The sequence below is a fragment of the Saccopteryx leptura genome, chromosome 5 (assembly GCF_036850995.1).
Source record: "Saccopteryx leptura isolate mSacLep1 chromosome 5, mSacLep1_pri_phased_curated, whole genome shotgun sequence".
Taxonomy (NCBI): domain Eukaryota; kingdom Metazoa; phylum Chordata; class Mammalia; order Chiroptera; family Emballonuridae; genus Saccopteryx; species Saccopteryx leptura.
Window position 1 is genome coordinate 1877870 of NC_089507.1, and position 16401 is coordinate 1894270.

Genomic DNA, 16401 nt, shown 5'->3' on the forward strand with positions numbered 1-16401 from the left:
GCCACTGCCTGGTCAGGCTCTCAGATTCAGTTTTATAACTTAATGTTCTAAATTGTTTAGGGTCACTGTGGGCTGATGCTTCATAATAGTGCTTAACTTTCCTCATGTTTACATTCTAATTTACTGTTTCAGTGAGGTATTTGTGTATGTTTTCTCTCAAAGGAGTTCTTTAAGATGCCAGTATCATTTTGGAGTTAAATTCTGTGTGTGTGTGTGTGTGTGTGTGTGTGTGAGAGAGAGAGAGAGAGAGAGAGAGAGAGAGTCAGAGAGAAGGACAGATAGGAACAGACAGACAGGAAGGGAGAGAGATGAGAAGCATCAATTCTTCGTTGTGGCACCTTAGTTGTTCGTTTATTGTTTTCTCATATGTGCGTTGACCTGGGGGCTACAGCAGACCAAGTAACCCCTTGCTCAAGCCAGCGACCTTGGGCTTCAAGTTAGCGACCTTTGGGCTCAAGCCAGCAACCATGAGGTCATGTCTATGATCCCGCACTCAATTCAGATAAGCCTGTGCTTAAGTTGGCAACCTCGGGGTTTCGAACCTGGGTCCTCTGTGTCCCAGTCTGATGCTATATCCACTGCACCACTGCCTGGTCAGGTTGGAGCTAAATTCTTTGTCAGAGATAAGTTGACTGGATGCCACAAACTACTGGGGTCGGGGTGTGGTCCTTTACTCTCTGGTTCCAGAGACCTGGCCCGTAAATTCACCAAGGGCCGAGACACCTCTGAGACCAGGGGATGCCTACTCTGCTGTTAAGGAAGACCTGTTTATAGATCAGACACCAGGCTGTTCATTTGCTGCTCGTTTGCCAAGGGTCACATCTCCAGTGGAGGGCCCTGGTGGTGTCCCTGACTAGGTCAGCATTGCTCAGCATGCGCCCGCCAGGGGCTGGGACAGGTTGCTGTTCAGAGCATAGTTTAGAAGCATGGGAAAAGGATGTTCCCAGGTCACATAAGTCACCAAATGCATGCAACAAGATGGTCACCTCTTTCGTTCTCTGGCCATTTGTTAAGTCTTCAGGGGCCACGGTTAGAATTACAGCCCCCCCCCTTTGGGTTATTCTGGAGGTCCAGCGACAACGTCTCGTTCCCTGATTTCTTAGAAGGGTGTGAGTAGTGTGCTGTCACAGTTCAGTCAGGCTGCATGCTCACTAGACCCGAGGACACTTAGTGACCTTTGCACGCAGCACATGTACAGGAGTTTTTTAGGCTGAACGTTGCTCTCGTGGGCTAGTGCCCTTTTCTCTGACTCCATGCTTTGTCTTTTTTTCTTACTGCGTTTATTTTACATAGTGTTGTTTCCGGGCCCGGGCCCTAGGTGCTGTGGGAACAGCTTTCCCAGAGCTGCAGCTCCCACTCTCGCAGGGCTCTGCACTTCACAAGGCAGTGAGTACAGACTGCCTGTTTGCAGACTGCTCGCTACACCCGGACTCTGGCTGCTTCTCGTCAGCTTAGGAGAGTCCGCGTGCTGCTGACTGATGTGTGCTCTGCAGGGACTTGGTGCCGGTCAGGTTTGCTGCCACGCACAGTAAGCCTCACAGGAGCTCCTCGTCCATCTGGTGGGTTTTTGTGTCCATAGGTTCTGCTGAAGGCTTTCATAGCGAACCTGAAGTCGAGCTCCCCGACCGTCCGGCGGACGGCAGCTGGCTCCGCGGTGAGCGTCTGCCAACACTCCAGACGGACACAGTACTTCTACAGCTGGCTGCTGAATGTGCTCCTAGGTAAGGGGTGGGCAGATGGCGATTCCCCGGGGCAGCAGTATCTCCAGCATTCACAAGAGATGGACCTTTGAGAGCAGGTGACTCGTTGGCCAGTGGACCAGACCCTTGGGCACTGGCTGACTGGGAAATGTGCACTAGATCGGGGTTGCCGGGAGCTCGCATGGGGTCCCTGTCAGGGTTGGGAAGGGCTGAGCGTCCTCTGTGCAGGAGTGCGGGTGCAGCCATGCCCGTGGACGGCCAGCAGGGCTGTAGGTGGGGCCAGTGTGCCACCCCGCCTGGCTTCCTGGGCCTGGCTCCATGCAGCCAGGCAGCAGAGCCAGCACAGCCGGCCTCGGTGGCTCTGAGTGCAGGGAGTCCCCGAGGCCTGACCCTGAGCAGCAGGGCCCTGCGGTTCTCCTCATGGTGTAGGTCTGTTCTCTGTTATCTTGAATGTGGGGCAGCTGTGGGAATCAGCCCCAGCAAATGCTGTAGCTGGCATGTGGACACTTATTACGAAAGGACTGCCTGACTTTCTTTTTTTAAAGTGAGAGGAGGGGAGATAGTGAGACAGATTCTCACATGCGCCCCATTGGGATCCACCCAGCAACCCCTGTCCGGGGCTGGTGCTCGAATCAAGTGAACTATTTTTAGCACCTGATGCTGACGTGCTTGGACCAGCTGAGCTATCCTCAGCTTCTGGGGCCTGATGCTTGAACCAATTGAACCACTCTACTTACAGTTGGGAAAGAAGAAGAGAAGGGGGAGAGAAGCAGGTGGTTGCTTCTCTTGTGTGCCCTGATTGGGAATTGAACCTGGGACGTCCATATTCTGGGCTGATGCTCTATCCACTGAACAAACTGGCCTGGGCCCCACCTGACTTTCAAATGCAGCAAAACTCAATGTAGAGAAAGGCCTTGCTAGGTTGAGGACTTAAGGGCACCTGTGATACTCCTCCGTGGTGAGATGTCCTTGTATGTTTTCACATGATGTTTGAGCCATCTTGGTCCCTCATTGCCAGCCTCATAACAGGCAGGGGCTGCTGTGGATCTCTTCTCTCTCACCCTGAGTCCTCAGTCCCCTGCAGTGAACCCGATGTGAAGAACCTTGTGCTGCCTTCCTAGGTCTGCTGGTTCCTGTCGAGGACGAGCACCCTCCCCTGCTGATCCTTGGCGTGTTGCTTACACTGAGGTACTTGGTGCCCTTGCTGCAGCAGCAGGTCAAGGACACCAGCTTGAAAGGCAGCTTTGGGGTGACGCGGAAAGAAATGGAAGTCTCTCCCTCGACAGAGCAGCTGGTGCAGGTAGGAGCCCTGGTCCATTCTAGTGCAGACACGGAAATGACTGGCTTCCCGAGAGTCAGAGGGGAGCCCCAGAACCGAGGGTTGAGAATGTGGACTCGGGAGCCAGACCACACGGTCCAGGGCCTAGGCCACAGCCTCTAGCTCTGTGAGCTCCGTAGGACAGTCCCATCAGAGGGAAATGAAGGTAATCTCTCGTAAGGTTACTGGAGTGTCCCAGGAACCCTGCAGAAACTGGCCTGGCAGAGATCTCTGTCCCCCTGTCTCTAACAGCAGGGCCCATGATAAACATCTCTCCACCTCCCGTTCAGTCCTGAGTTTGTACACATAATAAGATACATACTGTCTTTTTATTCAGTTTTTAGACTCAGCAAAGACGTATGATTGAGATAGTTACATGCTTTAAGCCCTGTAATATGAAGTGGGGATGCTGCTGACAGCATTTGGAAGGGCAGGTGTGGTGGAGGCAGTGTGGGCTGCTGAGTCCTTGTTTTCTGTGCTGGTTTGTTCACAGTAGGTGGCTTTAGAAATCAAGGCATAGCCGATTACCTGGTGCAAGGGCTGTGGGCTCTCTCTGTGACGGGCCAGCCGCTCACCTGGGCCGTGACCTGGTGTGCTCCACTGAACTTCACGTGCAGAGACAGGCGGAGGCCATATTGCCTGTCACTGCAGTTTGCAGACTTGTGATCCGCATGCTAGAGGTTCCTACCAGAAGAACTACAAACAAGTGGTTAACAGTCTCTGCCCCTGAGAGTTTTTACTTATCCCCTTCAGTACTGTTGCTGTCTTTTTTAAATATGTGTTTCTTTTATGATGTTAAAGGTAAGGATGCCCAACTCAGCAAATAAAAATACAGAGTTTCAGTTAATTTTGAACTATAAAATAATTCTGAATAATTTTGTGGTGTAAGTATGCCTGAAATTACATAATTATCCTACAAAAAATGATTGGCTGTTTATCTGAAATTCAAATTAACTGGGTGCTCTGTATTTTATCGGACAACCCTAATTAAAGGGGGAAGAATAAATTCATGAATTCCGTATAACATGATATAGTATTAGAAACAGTATGTAACACTTAACCTAATGCCTTTAGAAGTTTGGGAAGCTCTTTCTCAGTGACGCTCACGACTGTGTTTCGTTGTGAAGAGATGTGTGTCAGCATCATCGTCCTCAGTGTAGACACTGTCCTCTCCTGTTCTAGTCCGTCCCCAGTTCGGGGGGAGGGAGAGCCTCATTCGTGTGCCTCCGCTTTTGGGGACTGCTCCACTGCTTCTAAGGAATGAATAGAACACTGAGAAATGGTGGGAACTGAGAAGACCATGTGGAAGCTAATGATCACCCGGGTGGAAGCGACAGGAATTTATAGGGGCAGAAATTCAGTCACACGTTTTGCCAGCCTGAGACTATCGGAAGCAGAAAGCAAAACCCGTGCCCATTCGAGAACCATGCCGGCAGCCCTTGTCTCTTGCCCCCAGGTCTACGAGCTGACCTTGCACTACGCGCAGCACCCGGACCACAACGTGGTGACGGGGGCCCTGGAGCTCCTGCAGCAGCTCCTCCGGACCCCTCCCCCGGGGCTGCTGCGGGCCCTGACCACGCCAGGCGGCCTGGCGCAGCTCGGCGCCCCCAGCCGGGAGCTCGGAAGCCGCAGTCGCAGTGGCAGTATTGTGGAGCTGATAGGTGAGTTCTTAGCATGAGGACCGAGGACCACAGTGATGCTGGCTCCTCCACTGGGTTCTGGGCCGGGCTAGTGACATCTGGGATCCTCACCAAACGTACAGCGCCCTGCAAGCAGAGGAACACAAGTGTGAGGCAGTGAGGGCAAAGCACTGTCACTCTCTCTGGCATGGCTGCCTCCACGGGGTATTTCTGCTGTCGTGAAGTGAAAACAGTGGGGGGAGGGTTCCCGGGACCTGTCACCTCTGTCACTTGACCAGAGATGGCATCTGCAAGTCTTCCGGGGATTTTAGTTTCTCTCTGCCCTCTGGGTCCCATTTGCTGTCCTGACTGACTTTAGAGAGGCCCTCCCGGTCCTGCCCCTGGGCCTCCTCCTGTGCTCTGGGGAGGGGGCTCCGAGGCCGTCCCCCATGCTGCCGCACACTGACCACTGGTTCCTGGAGACTGGGCCCTGTCTGACATGGAGCTGCCTCTAGGGAGCTGGAGCCCATGGGGGCCTGAGTCGCAGCCTCTGCAGTGAGTCTGGAGCAGAGGCTCCCGTAACTCCCAGCCTCCCCTCCGCCTCGCTTTGTCTGGTCAGCAGAGGACAGCAGGTGTGGGGCGTGGCCTTGACTCAGCACCCACAGACCACAGGACTGGCTCGTTTGCCTGACTGCTGCTTTGTTAACAGAAATGCTTGCCTGAACCAGGAGCAGAAATGTTAGTGTGCCTGTCCCCTGCCCTCTGTGCTGAAGGACCCTTTTCTCTGTGGAATGCGGGCCTTACAAAAACTGATTGCTGAAATACTCATTTCTAATGATTGTTTCTCTGCATGTCGGGATGGCACTCTAATCAATTGAGCTATCCAGCCAGGGCTTCTAATGATTTTTTCTAATGAAAGTTTATATGTGATTATTAGTTGATCAAATAATCTGATGTTTCTAATGTTTTCAATTTGGCTTTTTAACCCTTTGAGTAGTACAAAAATGTTCATCATGTATGTCCTTGTGCCTCCTGACCATCCAGAGTATGATTGATTTATTTTAAAAATGTGTAAGGCAACATTAAAAAAAGGCAAATGTATGTTCTTCTTGTTTCCATAAATTGGTTATTAAACAAATATGATTTTAAGTTAAAACTGTAACTGTAACTAATTTTATTTTTTGAAAAAAAAACACCTCACTCCCGGGGTTCAGCAAGCTTGAAAAAAACTCAATACTCAGGGTTAAATGCATTTTATATGAGCTCTTTTGGAATTTTAGGTCTAGAGCTTTAGACATACTAGTATACTCGAGTGATAATGTAGTTTTCATGTTGTCAAAGTTAAAGCGTAGCTGTGCAGTGTTTAAGCACCAGCTGCATGAATATGTTCACACATTTTCTGATTTTAAAGTTGAGTCAAGCTTTTTGGAGTTTTTCTAATTCCTCCTGGATTTTAGTAGCTTGTAACCTTACTTCTGCCATTTTTTTTTTTGGGTGTGTGTGTGTGTGTGTGTGTGTGTGTGTGTGTGTGATTTGCAGCTGGAGGCGGTTCTTCATGCAGCCCTGTCCTTTCAAGAAAACAAAAAGGTGATTATTTCCACAATCAGAGACTTGATTCTTGCTGATTTTTCTGTATTTCCATAATGCAGTCGACTGTGCCTGTTCTTACAGAGTGGTTGTGGATACACTGTAGCAGGAATCGAATAGGCCCAGTGGGGTGGCTTTTATCATAAACTTGTAAATGTTTTAGATCAGGGGTCAACAACCTTTGTCTGTAAAGGGCCAGGTGGTACATATTTCAGCCCTGTGGGCCTCGCTGCCCCCTTTGCGACCGTGGACTCTGTCCCATGGCGGGAAGGCAGACACTGATGGCACTAAGCTAGTGCATACGGCTGCGTTCCAGCTGAACTTTTTCTTTTTTAGCTTTTATTTATTCATTTTAAAGAGAGGAGAGAGAGAGAAGAGGGGAGGAGCAGGAAGCATCAACTCCCATATGTGCCTTGACCAGGCAAGCCTAGGGTTTAAACCAGCAACCTCAGTGTTCCAGGTCGACGCTTTATCCACTGCGCCACCACAGGTCAGGCCCACTAAACTTTATTTACAGAGCAGGCGGACCGTACGTTGCCTGTTTCTGTTTTAGGAGTGTGTTATGTTTTATAAAGATAACTTATTGTGCCAGTCAAATTTGCTTAGTATTAGTCAGGAATAATGTTTGGTTAATTACTTAGTTAATTTGGGCCTAGTTTTAATTTTTCAGCTGTATTTGGCTTTGTACAGGCCAAAGTGTTGTCATATAATTAATTATTTTAATTAGAACAAAGTGTTTCTGATATAATTTGATAGTTTGGTACATGTTATCACTTTGCAACACCAGTTATTTATTTCTAGTCTAGATTACCATAGGAGGTAATTGCTATCATATTTTTATTTTGAAATCTTAAAAGACTAAATTTTTTTTATTGAGGTGTAATTGACATACAGCATATTAATCTTTTCTGTGTGTCATGAGTTGAGTGAGAACCTGAGGCTTAATAGTATTTGAAGTGTTGAAGATGATGTTAATAGGAATCATACCCTACCTTTGACTGAGCTAAGCAACCATCTCCTAGAAGAACTTAGGCTATTTTGGCCATCCTGGTGTGGGATACTTAGTCAACTTTGAGATTTTGGTGAAACACTGAGATTGAAAGCCAAAAGATTCCAGGAAAAGCTGGTCCTTCTGTTCTTGAATTTGGAGATCCTCAGCCTGTGGCCAAGTTACTCCGTTGCTTGCCTGCCTGCCTCTGAGCTGCTCTGTCCAGTGATGAAGGGAGATGGCTGCACGCTGTGGCCGGGAGGAGCTGTCCTGTGTCCTCTCGGCTGGCACAAGGGATATGTCCTCACATGCCTTTTAATTTTTTTCCAGCATTCTTTTTTTTTCATTGAGAGCTGTAGTTTTATATGTTTGTGTTGTAACCTCAAAATCTTTTTATTTTTTAAACAATATTTGCCAATCTAAGAGAAAAAAGTGGAGTTGTTGGATGTAGGATCCTGTGAGGCTGGGCGTATGTGGCCTGGCCCCGGCGGGCCCTGCTCCCCTTGGGGAGGGCTGCTGGGAACAGATCTGTAAACCGCTGGTTCCACAGGCAGACTGCTTTCATTGACACCTGAGCTCACAAGGTGGCACTTCATGGGCTTTCTCAGGGTAAATAGCTTGTTCTGGAATAAAGGGGACCCTATTATTTTTTATTTCTTTTATTTATTCATTTTAGAGAGGAGAGAGAGTAGAGAGTATGAGAAAGAGAAAGGGAGAGAGAGAGAGAGAGAAAGAAAGGGGGGAGGAGCAGGAAACATCACCTCCCGTATGTGCCTTGACCAGACAAGTGCAGGGTTCTGAACCAGCGACCTCAGAGTTCCAGGTCGATGCTTTATCCACTGTGCCACCACAGGTCAGGCAAGGGAACCCTATTATTTAGTAGATAAGTGAAGTTGTGTCACTTTCATCTACATTTTGGGTTTCTTTTGCTTTTTTTTAACTTTGCCCTCAATGTCACATCAGTTTAGACTTTTGGACATTGTTACACCTATGACTAGTTCTTTGAAGAGCAGTAAAATTAGAAGTTGCCAGTAATTATTTGTTACTGTCATTTAATGACATTTATATGTAATGTAACCATAAGATTTAATAAGCCCAGTTAGATTATGTTAAGACAGCGGTTCTCAACCTGTGGGCCGGGGTCGCGACCCACAGGTTGAGAACCGCTGTGTTAAGACTTTTTATTTTCTTATTAATGTAGTCTTGAAACCATAATCTATAAAATATATTTATTGAACTTTGCAAAAGATGAGATGTTATTCAAACTTCCCAAATTGTACAGTACTTGAGTTCTGATTGTTAACCTTAGAATCTAGCAAATTAAAAGATGACAAAATAAGCCTGACCTGTGGTGGCACAGTGGATAAAGCGTCAACCTGGAAATGCTGAGGTCACCGGTTCGAAACCCTGGGCTTGCCTGGTCAAGGCACATATGGGAGTTGATGCTTCCAGCTCCTCCCCCCTTCTCTCTCTCTGTCTCTCTCTCCTCTCTCTCTCCTCTCTAAAAATGAATAAATAAATAAACAAAACAAAAACAAAAACAACAACAAAAAAAAGATGACAAAATAGAAGTGACCTTTTGGTGTAACAGTCTTATACATAAATTCTGATATGCTATTGGAGACCCAGCACAAGTATCACAAGGGCTCATAGAGTTGTTCCAGCCATAGCTTACCATTGTTAAGATTAAACTAGAGTATTAATTATTTAACATTAACAGTAATCTCAGCCAATAAATATTTATTAGTTATTAAAATACTTGGCAGTACTATTGGAGAATTATTGCTTTAAACTTTCTTCCATACAGGTTTATTAATATATGTGTGTGTGTGTGTGTATATATTTTTTTTATTCAGTGAGAGGAGGGGAGGCAGACTCCTGCATGCGCCCCAACTGGTATTCACTCGGCAAGCCCACTAGGGGGCAATGCTGTGCCTATCTGGGGCATTCCTCTGTTGCTTAGTAACTGAGCTCTTTTTAGCACTTTAGGTGGGTGGAGGCCATTTAGCCATCCTCAGCGCCTGGGGCCAAGTCACTCCAATCTATCCATGGCTGCAGGAAGGGAAGAAGGGGGGAGGGGAATGGGTGGGGAAGCAGATGGTTGCTTCTTCAGTATGCCCTGATCTGGAATCAAACCCGGGACTTACACATGCAGGGCCGATGCTCTACCACTGAGCCAATCAGCCAGGGCCAGGTTTATTAATTTTAATAATACTCTACAATATTTCTGCAGTCTTTGTGTTTAACACTCTAGAGGGATAAAAATGCATATAATGATAAACTGTGTGAGGGTGAATAAAATATGCGATTGTCCACTTAAACTGGTCACTTATTTGATCTTCAAAGCCCTTCCTTTTGGCAAACTTTAAAGAACTCTTGCTGTGTCACTCCCCAGGGAAAGTGCTCTTTGGAGAAGCATCAGCCTTGGAGGAAGACTCTGAGTCGAGGTCGGAGGCCAGCAGCCCGGCCTTTGCAGGTAGCTCTCAGGGGTGGCGCTCCAGTCCCCCTTCCTCTGGTCCTCTGGCCCCTGCCCCTGCCCTGGGCAGCGGTGAAGCCAGCCTGCTCATGGTGGAGGTGGAGAATTCAGGCTTCTTTTAGTGGTTACTTTAAAAGATGTGTCTGTTTTCTTGCATCATACATTTGCTGTTTTCCTGGGCTGTTTTAAAATTAGGTTTATACTCCTTGAGCTAAGTCTTTTTGAGTAGGGGCTGGTGGGTAAAAGTGAACTGCATGGGTTGTGAGGGGGAAATGGGATTAAAACTTGTGTCTAATAAACTTGGAAGAATTCTCCATTTGTTTACAGGTAATTACCGCTTAGGATTCTTCATTCACCTTACAGAGGCTGAGCACTGACTCAGATACTAATAATTGGATTAAAAGAGAGTCGTTCAGGTTGTGGGATCCTATTTGAAAGTATTTTTACGTAACTGAAAATAAGGCTGAACTATTAGGGAAGAAAAATGTGATAACCCTAGTGGTGATTATTTACATATTTATTTTACAAAATAGAAATTGATTTTCTAATTACAAAAAACAGAGTTAAAACAACAGAAGTATAGCTATAATAATAAAGCTCAAGTTCTTGCTGACCCCGTGGCTTCCAGGAGTGACCACTGCTCACAGCTTGGTGTAGTTCTTTCTGTAGTTGTTTTTATGTAGTGTTTTGGTTTTTTTTTTATGGAAACTGAAAGCTGAGTGAGGAACGTGGGGTGCAGATTTGTGCTCTAGGAGAAGCGGAGCAGCTTGGGGTCTTGAACAGGCCTGGGAAGGAGGAGAAGCCACCTGGGAGTGGTGCTGAGTTTACCATCATGTTGTCATTTCTGAACACTGCTTGCCTGGAGCAGAGGGTGCTGCGGGTGTGGCCCCGGCCCCTACCCGTGAGCCCCCTGCCCGTGAGCCCGCTGCCCACGCGCGGCCGCTCTTGCCATGCAGCTCCGAGCAGAGGCTGCAGCGGTGGATGCAGTTCAGGTTTGCCTTGAGATACAAAGTGACATGTGAGGGGAACACTCAGCACTTCATAGGCGTCTGCTGCTGACCCTGGTTTCATTAACATGATGCAATGGTGTGGTGAGAGGTGCATGCCACAGAAGGAAGCACTTTTGGTTACGTTTGAAGGATGCACTATGATCTAGCTTTTGAAATACGCTAGTTCATATTTTCACTGTATTTCAGGAATTTTGCAGTTAAAAGGGTGACAGTGGATTTTAGGGTATTTGATCCCCATGGGATGCTTTCCCCGGCCCTTTGAGGAATGAGTGTTTCTTTGTCTTCAGCCTCAGTCAAGGGTGAGATCTGCGGGGAGCTGGCGGCCTCTTCTGGGGTCTCCACTCCTGGCTCTGTGAGCTCGGCCGCCGACTCCACAGGCCATGACATCATCACCGAGCAGCCGCGCTCCCAGCACACCCTGCAGCCAGACTCGGTGGATCTGACCGGCTGTGACTTGACGAGCGCTGCCACCGATGGGGACGAGGAGGACATCCTGAGCCACAGCTCCAGTCAGATCAGCGCTGTCCCGTCCGACCCGGCCATGGACCTGAACGACGGGACCCAGGCCTCCTCACCCCTCAGTGACAGCTCCCAGACCACCACCGAGGGCCCCGATTCAGCCGTGACCCCTTCTGACAGTTCAGAAATTGTAAGTGGACGAGGGGTGCCCTGGTTTTTGCCAGGGGTTCTTCCTGGTGGCCCAGATCCGGACCCTCTTCCCACCTGACTCAGTAAAAACAGTGCAGAGGGCACCAGCTCAGCTCGTGACTAGAGAGCTTGATCCTTCTGAGACCTTCCCTGAGGGAATTGGCCTAGTGTCTTTTGTGTTGAACATGGAGGTCAGAAATCAGATTAGTTGATGCTATGGACTCGGCTAAAACTGAGTGCTTTAAATTAATTTTTTAGGATTTTATTTATTAACTTTATAGAGAGAGGAGAGGTTAGGGGGCAGCAAGAAGTATCAACTTATAATTGCTTCACTTTAGTTGTTCATTGCTTGTCATACGAGCCTTGACCCGGCCAGCCCAGGGTTTCAAACCTGCGACCTCTGTGTTCCAGGTCAATGCTCTGTATACTGAGCCACCACAGGCCAGACGCATTTACTTTTCATTAATTTTTTAAAATATTTTATTTTATTTTTTTCATTTTTAGAGAGGGGAGAGAGAGGGAGAGAGAGAGGAGAGAGGGGGGGAGGAGCTGGAAGCATCAACTCCCATATTTGCCTTGACCAGGCAAGCCCAGGGTTTCGAACCAGCGACCTCAGCATTTCCAGGTCGATGCTTTATCCACTGCGCCACCACAGGTCAGGCCTTTTTATTAATTTTTGAGAGAGAAAGAGAGAGATAGGGAGACAGGAAGGGAGAGAGATGAGAAGCATCAACTCGTAGTTGCATCACTTTAGTTTATTGATTGCTTCTCATACGTGCCTTGACCGGTTTGCTCAAGCAGAGCCAGTGACCCCTTGCTCAGGCCAGTGACCTTGGAATCATCGATGATCCCACGCTCAAGCTGGCAACCTCGGGGTTTTGAACCTAGGGTCTCAGCATCCTAGATCTATGCTCTATCTACTGCGTCACCACCAGTCAGGCAAAATTGAGTGCATTTTAAATTCTTTAAGACTTATTGGGTAGAAGTGAAAATCATTATTTAAAAAAAAAAGAATCTTTAAGGAACCTATTATTAACAGATCTGTGGGCTTAATGCAATGTGGTTAATAACATTAACACTGCATTATGTTGATGCTTGACTTTTCTAAAAATGTTTACAACATACTCCACCTTACAGCGTGTACTTAGGTACCTGTCATCTCTGCGTTAGTGGACAGGAAATACCTCAAGGACAGTCAAAATCAGAAGTTTAGTGCAAGAGTGATTATTACTAAGTTTTTTTTATTTTTATTTTTTTTATTTCTTTTTTTAAAATTAATTTTAATGGGATGACATTAATAAATCAGGGTACATACGTTCAGAGAAAACATCTCCAGGTTATTTTGACATTAAATTATGTTGCATACCCGTCACCCAAAGTCAAATTGTCTTCCGTCACCTTCTATCTGGTTTTCTTTGTGTCCCTCCCCCTGTAACCACCACACTCTTGTCCATGTCTCTGAGTCTCGTTTTTATGTCCCACCTATGTATGGAATCATGCAGTTCTTAGTTTTTTCTGATTTACTTATTTCACTCCGTATTACTAAGTTTTATACCCCAATTTTATTTTAAAACATTTGTACAACTAAGTGTTTTGCTCCTACTGAACAAACTTATTAGGAACATGGCTTTGTTTTGTTTATACGCTAATGAATACAGAAACACCCAGCTGCAGATTCTGGGTTCAGGCACCCACATGTCCCCTTTGAGCAGCTGTGCCCTGCATGTGGGTTTACAGTTCCCTGGTTACATGAGCTGGCTGGTGGTTGGGGTTTTAACCAGACGACCTGTAGGAGGGTGGGGCAGACAGTGCATAGTGGGCAGTGTTTGTTTTGTTTTTTGTGTTTTTTTTGTTTTTTTTTCTGAAGTTGGAAACGGGGAGGCAGTCAGACAGACTCCTGCATGTGCCCGTCCGGGATCCACCCGGCATGCCCACCAGCGAGCGATGCTCTGCGGCAATCAGAGCCATTCTAGCGCCTGAGGCAGAGGCCACGGAGCCATCCTCAGCGCCTGGACCAACTTTGCTCCAATGGAGCCTTGGCTGCAGGAGGGGAAGAGAGAGACAGAGAGGAAGGAGAGGGGGAGGGGTGGAGAAGCAGATGGGCGCTTCTCCTGTGTGCCCTGGCCGGGAATTGAACCCGGGACTCCCGCATGCCAGGCCGACGCTCTAACACTGAGCCAACCGGCCAGGGCCTGGGCAGTGTTTTTAAGCAAGGAATGGGTGAGCGAGTTCTGCTAGCACTTGGGGGCGGGGGTGGGGTGGGGTAGGGGGTGGGGAGGGTGCTTGGCTCAGGAGCTGGGAGCCTGTGGAGGGTGTTGTTGTTTGTTCACAGCCTCAGCTCCATGGGAAGCTCTCCTCTTTTTAGGAGGTGGTTTATGGATATATTTATTCGAGGGAAGAAGACTGACCATAGGAAATGGTGGATGCTCTCTCTCGGGGGACACTGCTGGGGTGGCTGGCGCTGGTCTCTCTGGCCTGTGGTGGGCGCAGCGCCTTCCCTTGGTGTTTCTCACACCCTGTCGTTCTCTCCATTGTCGAGGTGCTGCCATGTCCTGTATCTAATTGTTAATTATTGGTTGAACAAATGCAGGGAGTGTCCTACAAGCTGGGGCTGAAATTGAGGGCACAACGTACGAGACTGCTCCCATGCAGCTGGTAAACCAGAGTACCAGTCATCAGACTTTCTTTGGAGGGCAGAGAGTGACCCTGTTCGGTTTTGGAGTGTGTGGACTGTCGTATACACACCTTTCCTTTGTGGAGCAGAAGCAGATGTAGACAGTGTGCAAACAAATGAGGATGACTGTGTTCCAATAAAGCTTTATTTACAAAAACAGGTAGTGGGCCAGGTGTGCACGCCCTTCTACTATGTGTGCCTGATGTGTGGTGCGTGTGATGAGCCAATAACCAGTCAGCAAGCAAGCACATAGCCCGGTGATTTTAAGTGCCATAGAGAAAAACAAGCAACTTGAAGGTTGGGGTGGGAGTTTCCTCATGTGACAGCTCGGTGTAGGGGCTGCGGGGCTTGGCTTGGGGAGCCTGCCAGGAGGAGAATGGGGCTGTGCCATCGGGCCGTGGAGCTTGGAGCAGGTATGCCCTTCTTGTCCCTGCTCTCCTTCCACACAGGAGGGATGGTCACTGTGCTTGTGCTGTGAGACTCATGAAGGTTGGGGCACGTAATACTTGAAAAGTGCTTTTCACTCTGCCTGGTGTGCGGTGATGCACTCAGAACATGTTGTTTATTGTCAGGGAGCTTCTGGCTTTTTTTGTTAACTCAGCTGGAGGATGGAGAGTGGAGGAAATAATTTTTTCTGGTTGGGAACATTATACTAAATGAAATAAGAAAATCAGAAAAATCCAGGAACGACCATATCTCCCCATGTATAAGATAAGATGCACCTTAATTTTGGGGCTCGAAATTTGAAAAAAAAGTATTACATAAAGTTATTGAACTCAAGTTTTATTCATCATAAAATTCATGCAGCTCCTCATCACTGTCAAAACTCTCATCCATTAGCCTGTCCTCATCTGTGTCTGATGAGGATCACTGTCTTCATATATTGCCTGGTCCTCAGTTCCATCTGTGGCATTTGAAATGCCACAACCACTGTATAAGAAGCACCTAGTTTTTAGGCCCCAAATTTTTCGAAAATAGGTGTGTCTTATATATGGGGAAATACTGTATTTGATTTCACACGTAGGTAAGATATAAAACTGAGACTCATGGACACAGACAAAAGTGAAGTGGGCCCTGGCTGGATTGCTCGTTGGTTAGAGCATCATTCTGATATGCAAAGGATGTTGGTTGGATCCCTGGTCAGGGCACATGCAGAAACAGATTGATATTTCTGTCTTTCTCTCCCTTCCTCTCTCTCTAAAATTAATTTAAAAAAAAAGTGGTTACCAAGGGAGGTGTTAGGGGGATGGGAGTAAAGAGGGACAAATATATGGTGACAGAAAATGATTTGACTTGGGGCGATGGGCACACAACACAATCAACACTTCAAATGCTTTAGAAATGTTTACTTGAAACCTGTGTGTTCTTACTGATCAGTGTCTCCATTAAATGTAATTTTCTAAATAAAATTATTGTATTTATTTATTTATTTATTTATTTATTTTTGTATTTTTCCGAAGCTAGAAACGGGGAGAGACAGTCAGACAGACTCCCGCATGCGCCCCACCCGATACGCCCACCAGGGGGGCGATGCTCTGCCCACCAGGGGGCGATGCTCTGTCCCTCCGGGGCATCGCTCTGCCTCGACCAGAGCCACTCTAGCGCCTGGGGCAGAGGCCAAGGAGCCATCCCCAGCGCCCCGGGCCATCTTTGCTCCAATGGAGCCTAGGCTGCGGGAGGGGAAGAGAGAGACAGAGAGGAAGGAGAGGAGAAGCAGATGGCGCTTCTGCTGTGTGCCCTGGCTGGGAATCGAACCCGGGACTTCTACACACCAGGCCGACGCTCTACCACTGAGCCAACCGGCCAGGGCCAATAAAATTATTTAAAGAAAAACTAACTAGAAGGATTTGAAATGATACTTTAAATATGATACAGAACTTATTTCTGTAGTAATTTAATAGCATATGGAAAGCTCACCAGTTACACGGGGCTTTGAGTAGATGTGAGAAGTCTTGCTGTGTGGAACCATAACCCAGTTTGTGGCTCCATAGATGAAAGACTGTGTCCAAGAATCTGCTGATTCAGGCCTGGCATTTGAGGAGATAGCCTGGTATATTGTTAGCTTTGGGTCTGAAAGATTTTTCCTCATTTTTGACTTACTGTAAAACTTGCTTGTGAAGACGAAGATTTTGTTTGGATTAAAAAAAATACACACACACACACACACACACACACATACACACACAAATACATATGTATATATATCTCAGAAAGAGAAATTTCCAGATTGGAAATTCTTTGGAATTTTTAGAGTTCAAGCTCTTTATAACGTAGTAGTAATGTGACTGGTCAGCTCTTGATAATTTATGCACGTGTCTCTATATGCATTTGAGGAACAGCCTCTGTTCGTGTTTGAGACGTGGTCCGTCACATGTATGGTA

The 16401-nt window shown here is 47.2% G+C and overlaps 1 protein-coding gene across 4 annotated transcripts in view; it reads left to right on the forward strand.

The window, feature by feature from the left end:
- HTT (huntingtin) overlaps positions 1 to 16401 on the forward strand; it is a 132175-nt gene that overhangs the window by 28028 nt on the left and 87746 nt on the right. For 3 of the 4 annotated variants that reach the window (XM_066386831.1, XM_066386829.1, XM_066386832.1), the window contains exons 7-12: positions 1580 to 1721; positions 2822 to 3000; positions 4475 to 4679; positions 6177 to 6224; positions 9608 to 9688; positions 10986 to 11347. In XM_066386831.1, coding sequence (XP_066242928.1) covers positions 1580 to 1721; positions 2822 to 3000; positions 4475 to 4679; positions 6177 to 6224; positions 9608 to 9688; positions 10986 to 11347 — 1017 coding nt within the window. The remainder of the gene's footprint in view (positions 1 to 1579; positions 1722 to 2821; positions 3001 to 4474; positions 4680 to 6176; positions 6225 to 9607; positions 9689 to 10985; positions 11348 to 16401) is intronic. The other variant, XM_066386830.1, reaches the window with a different exon arrangement.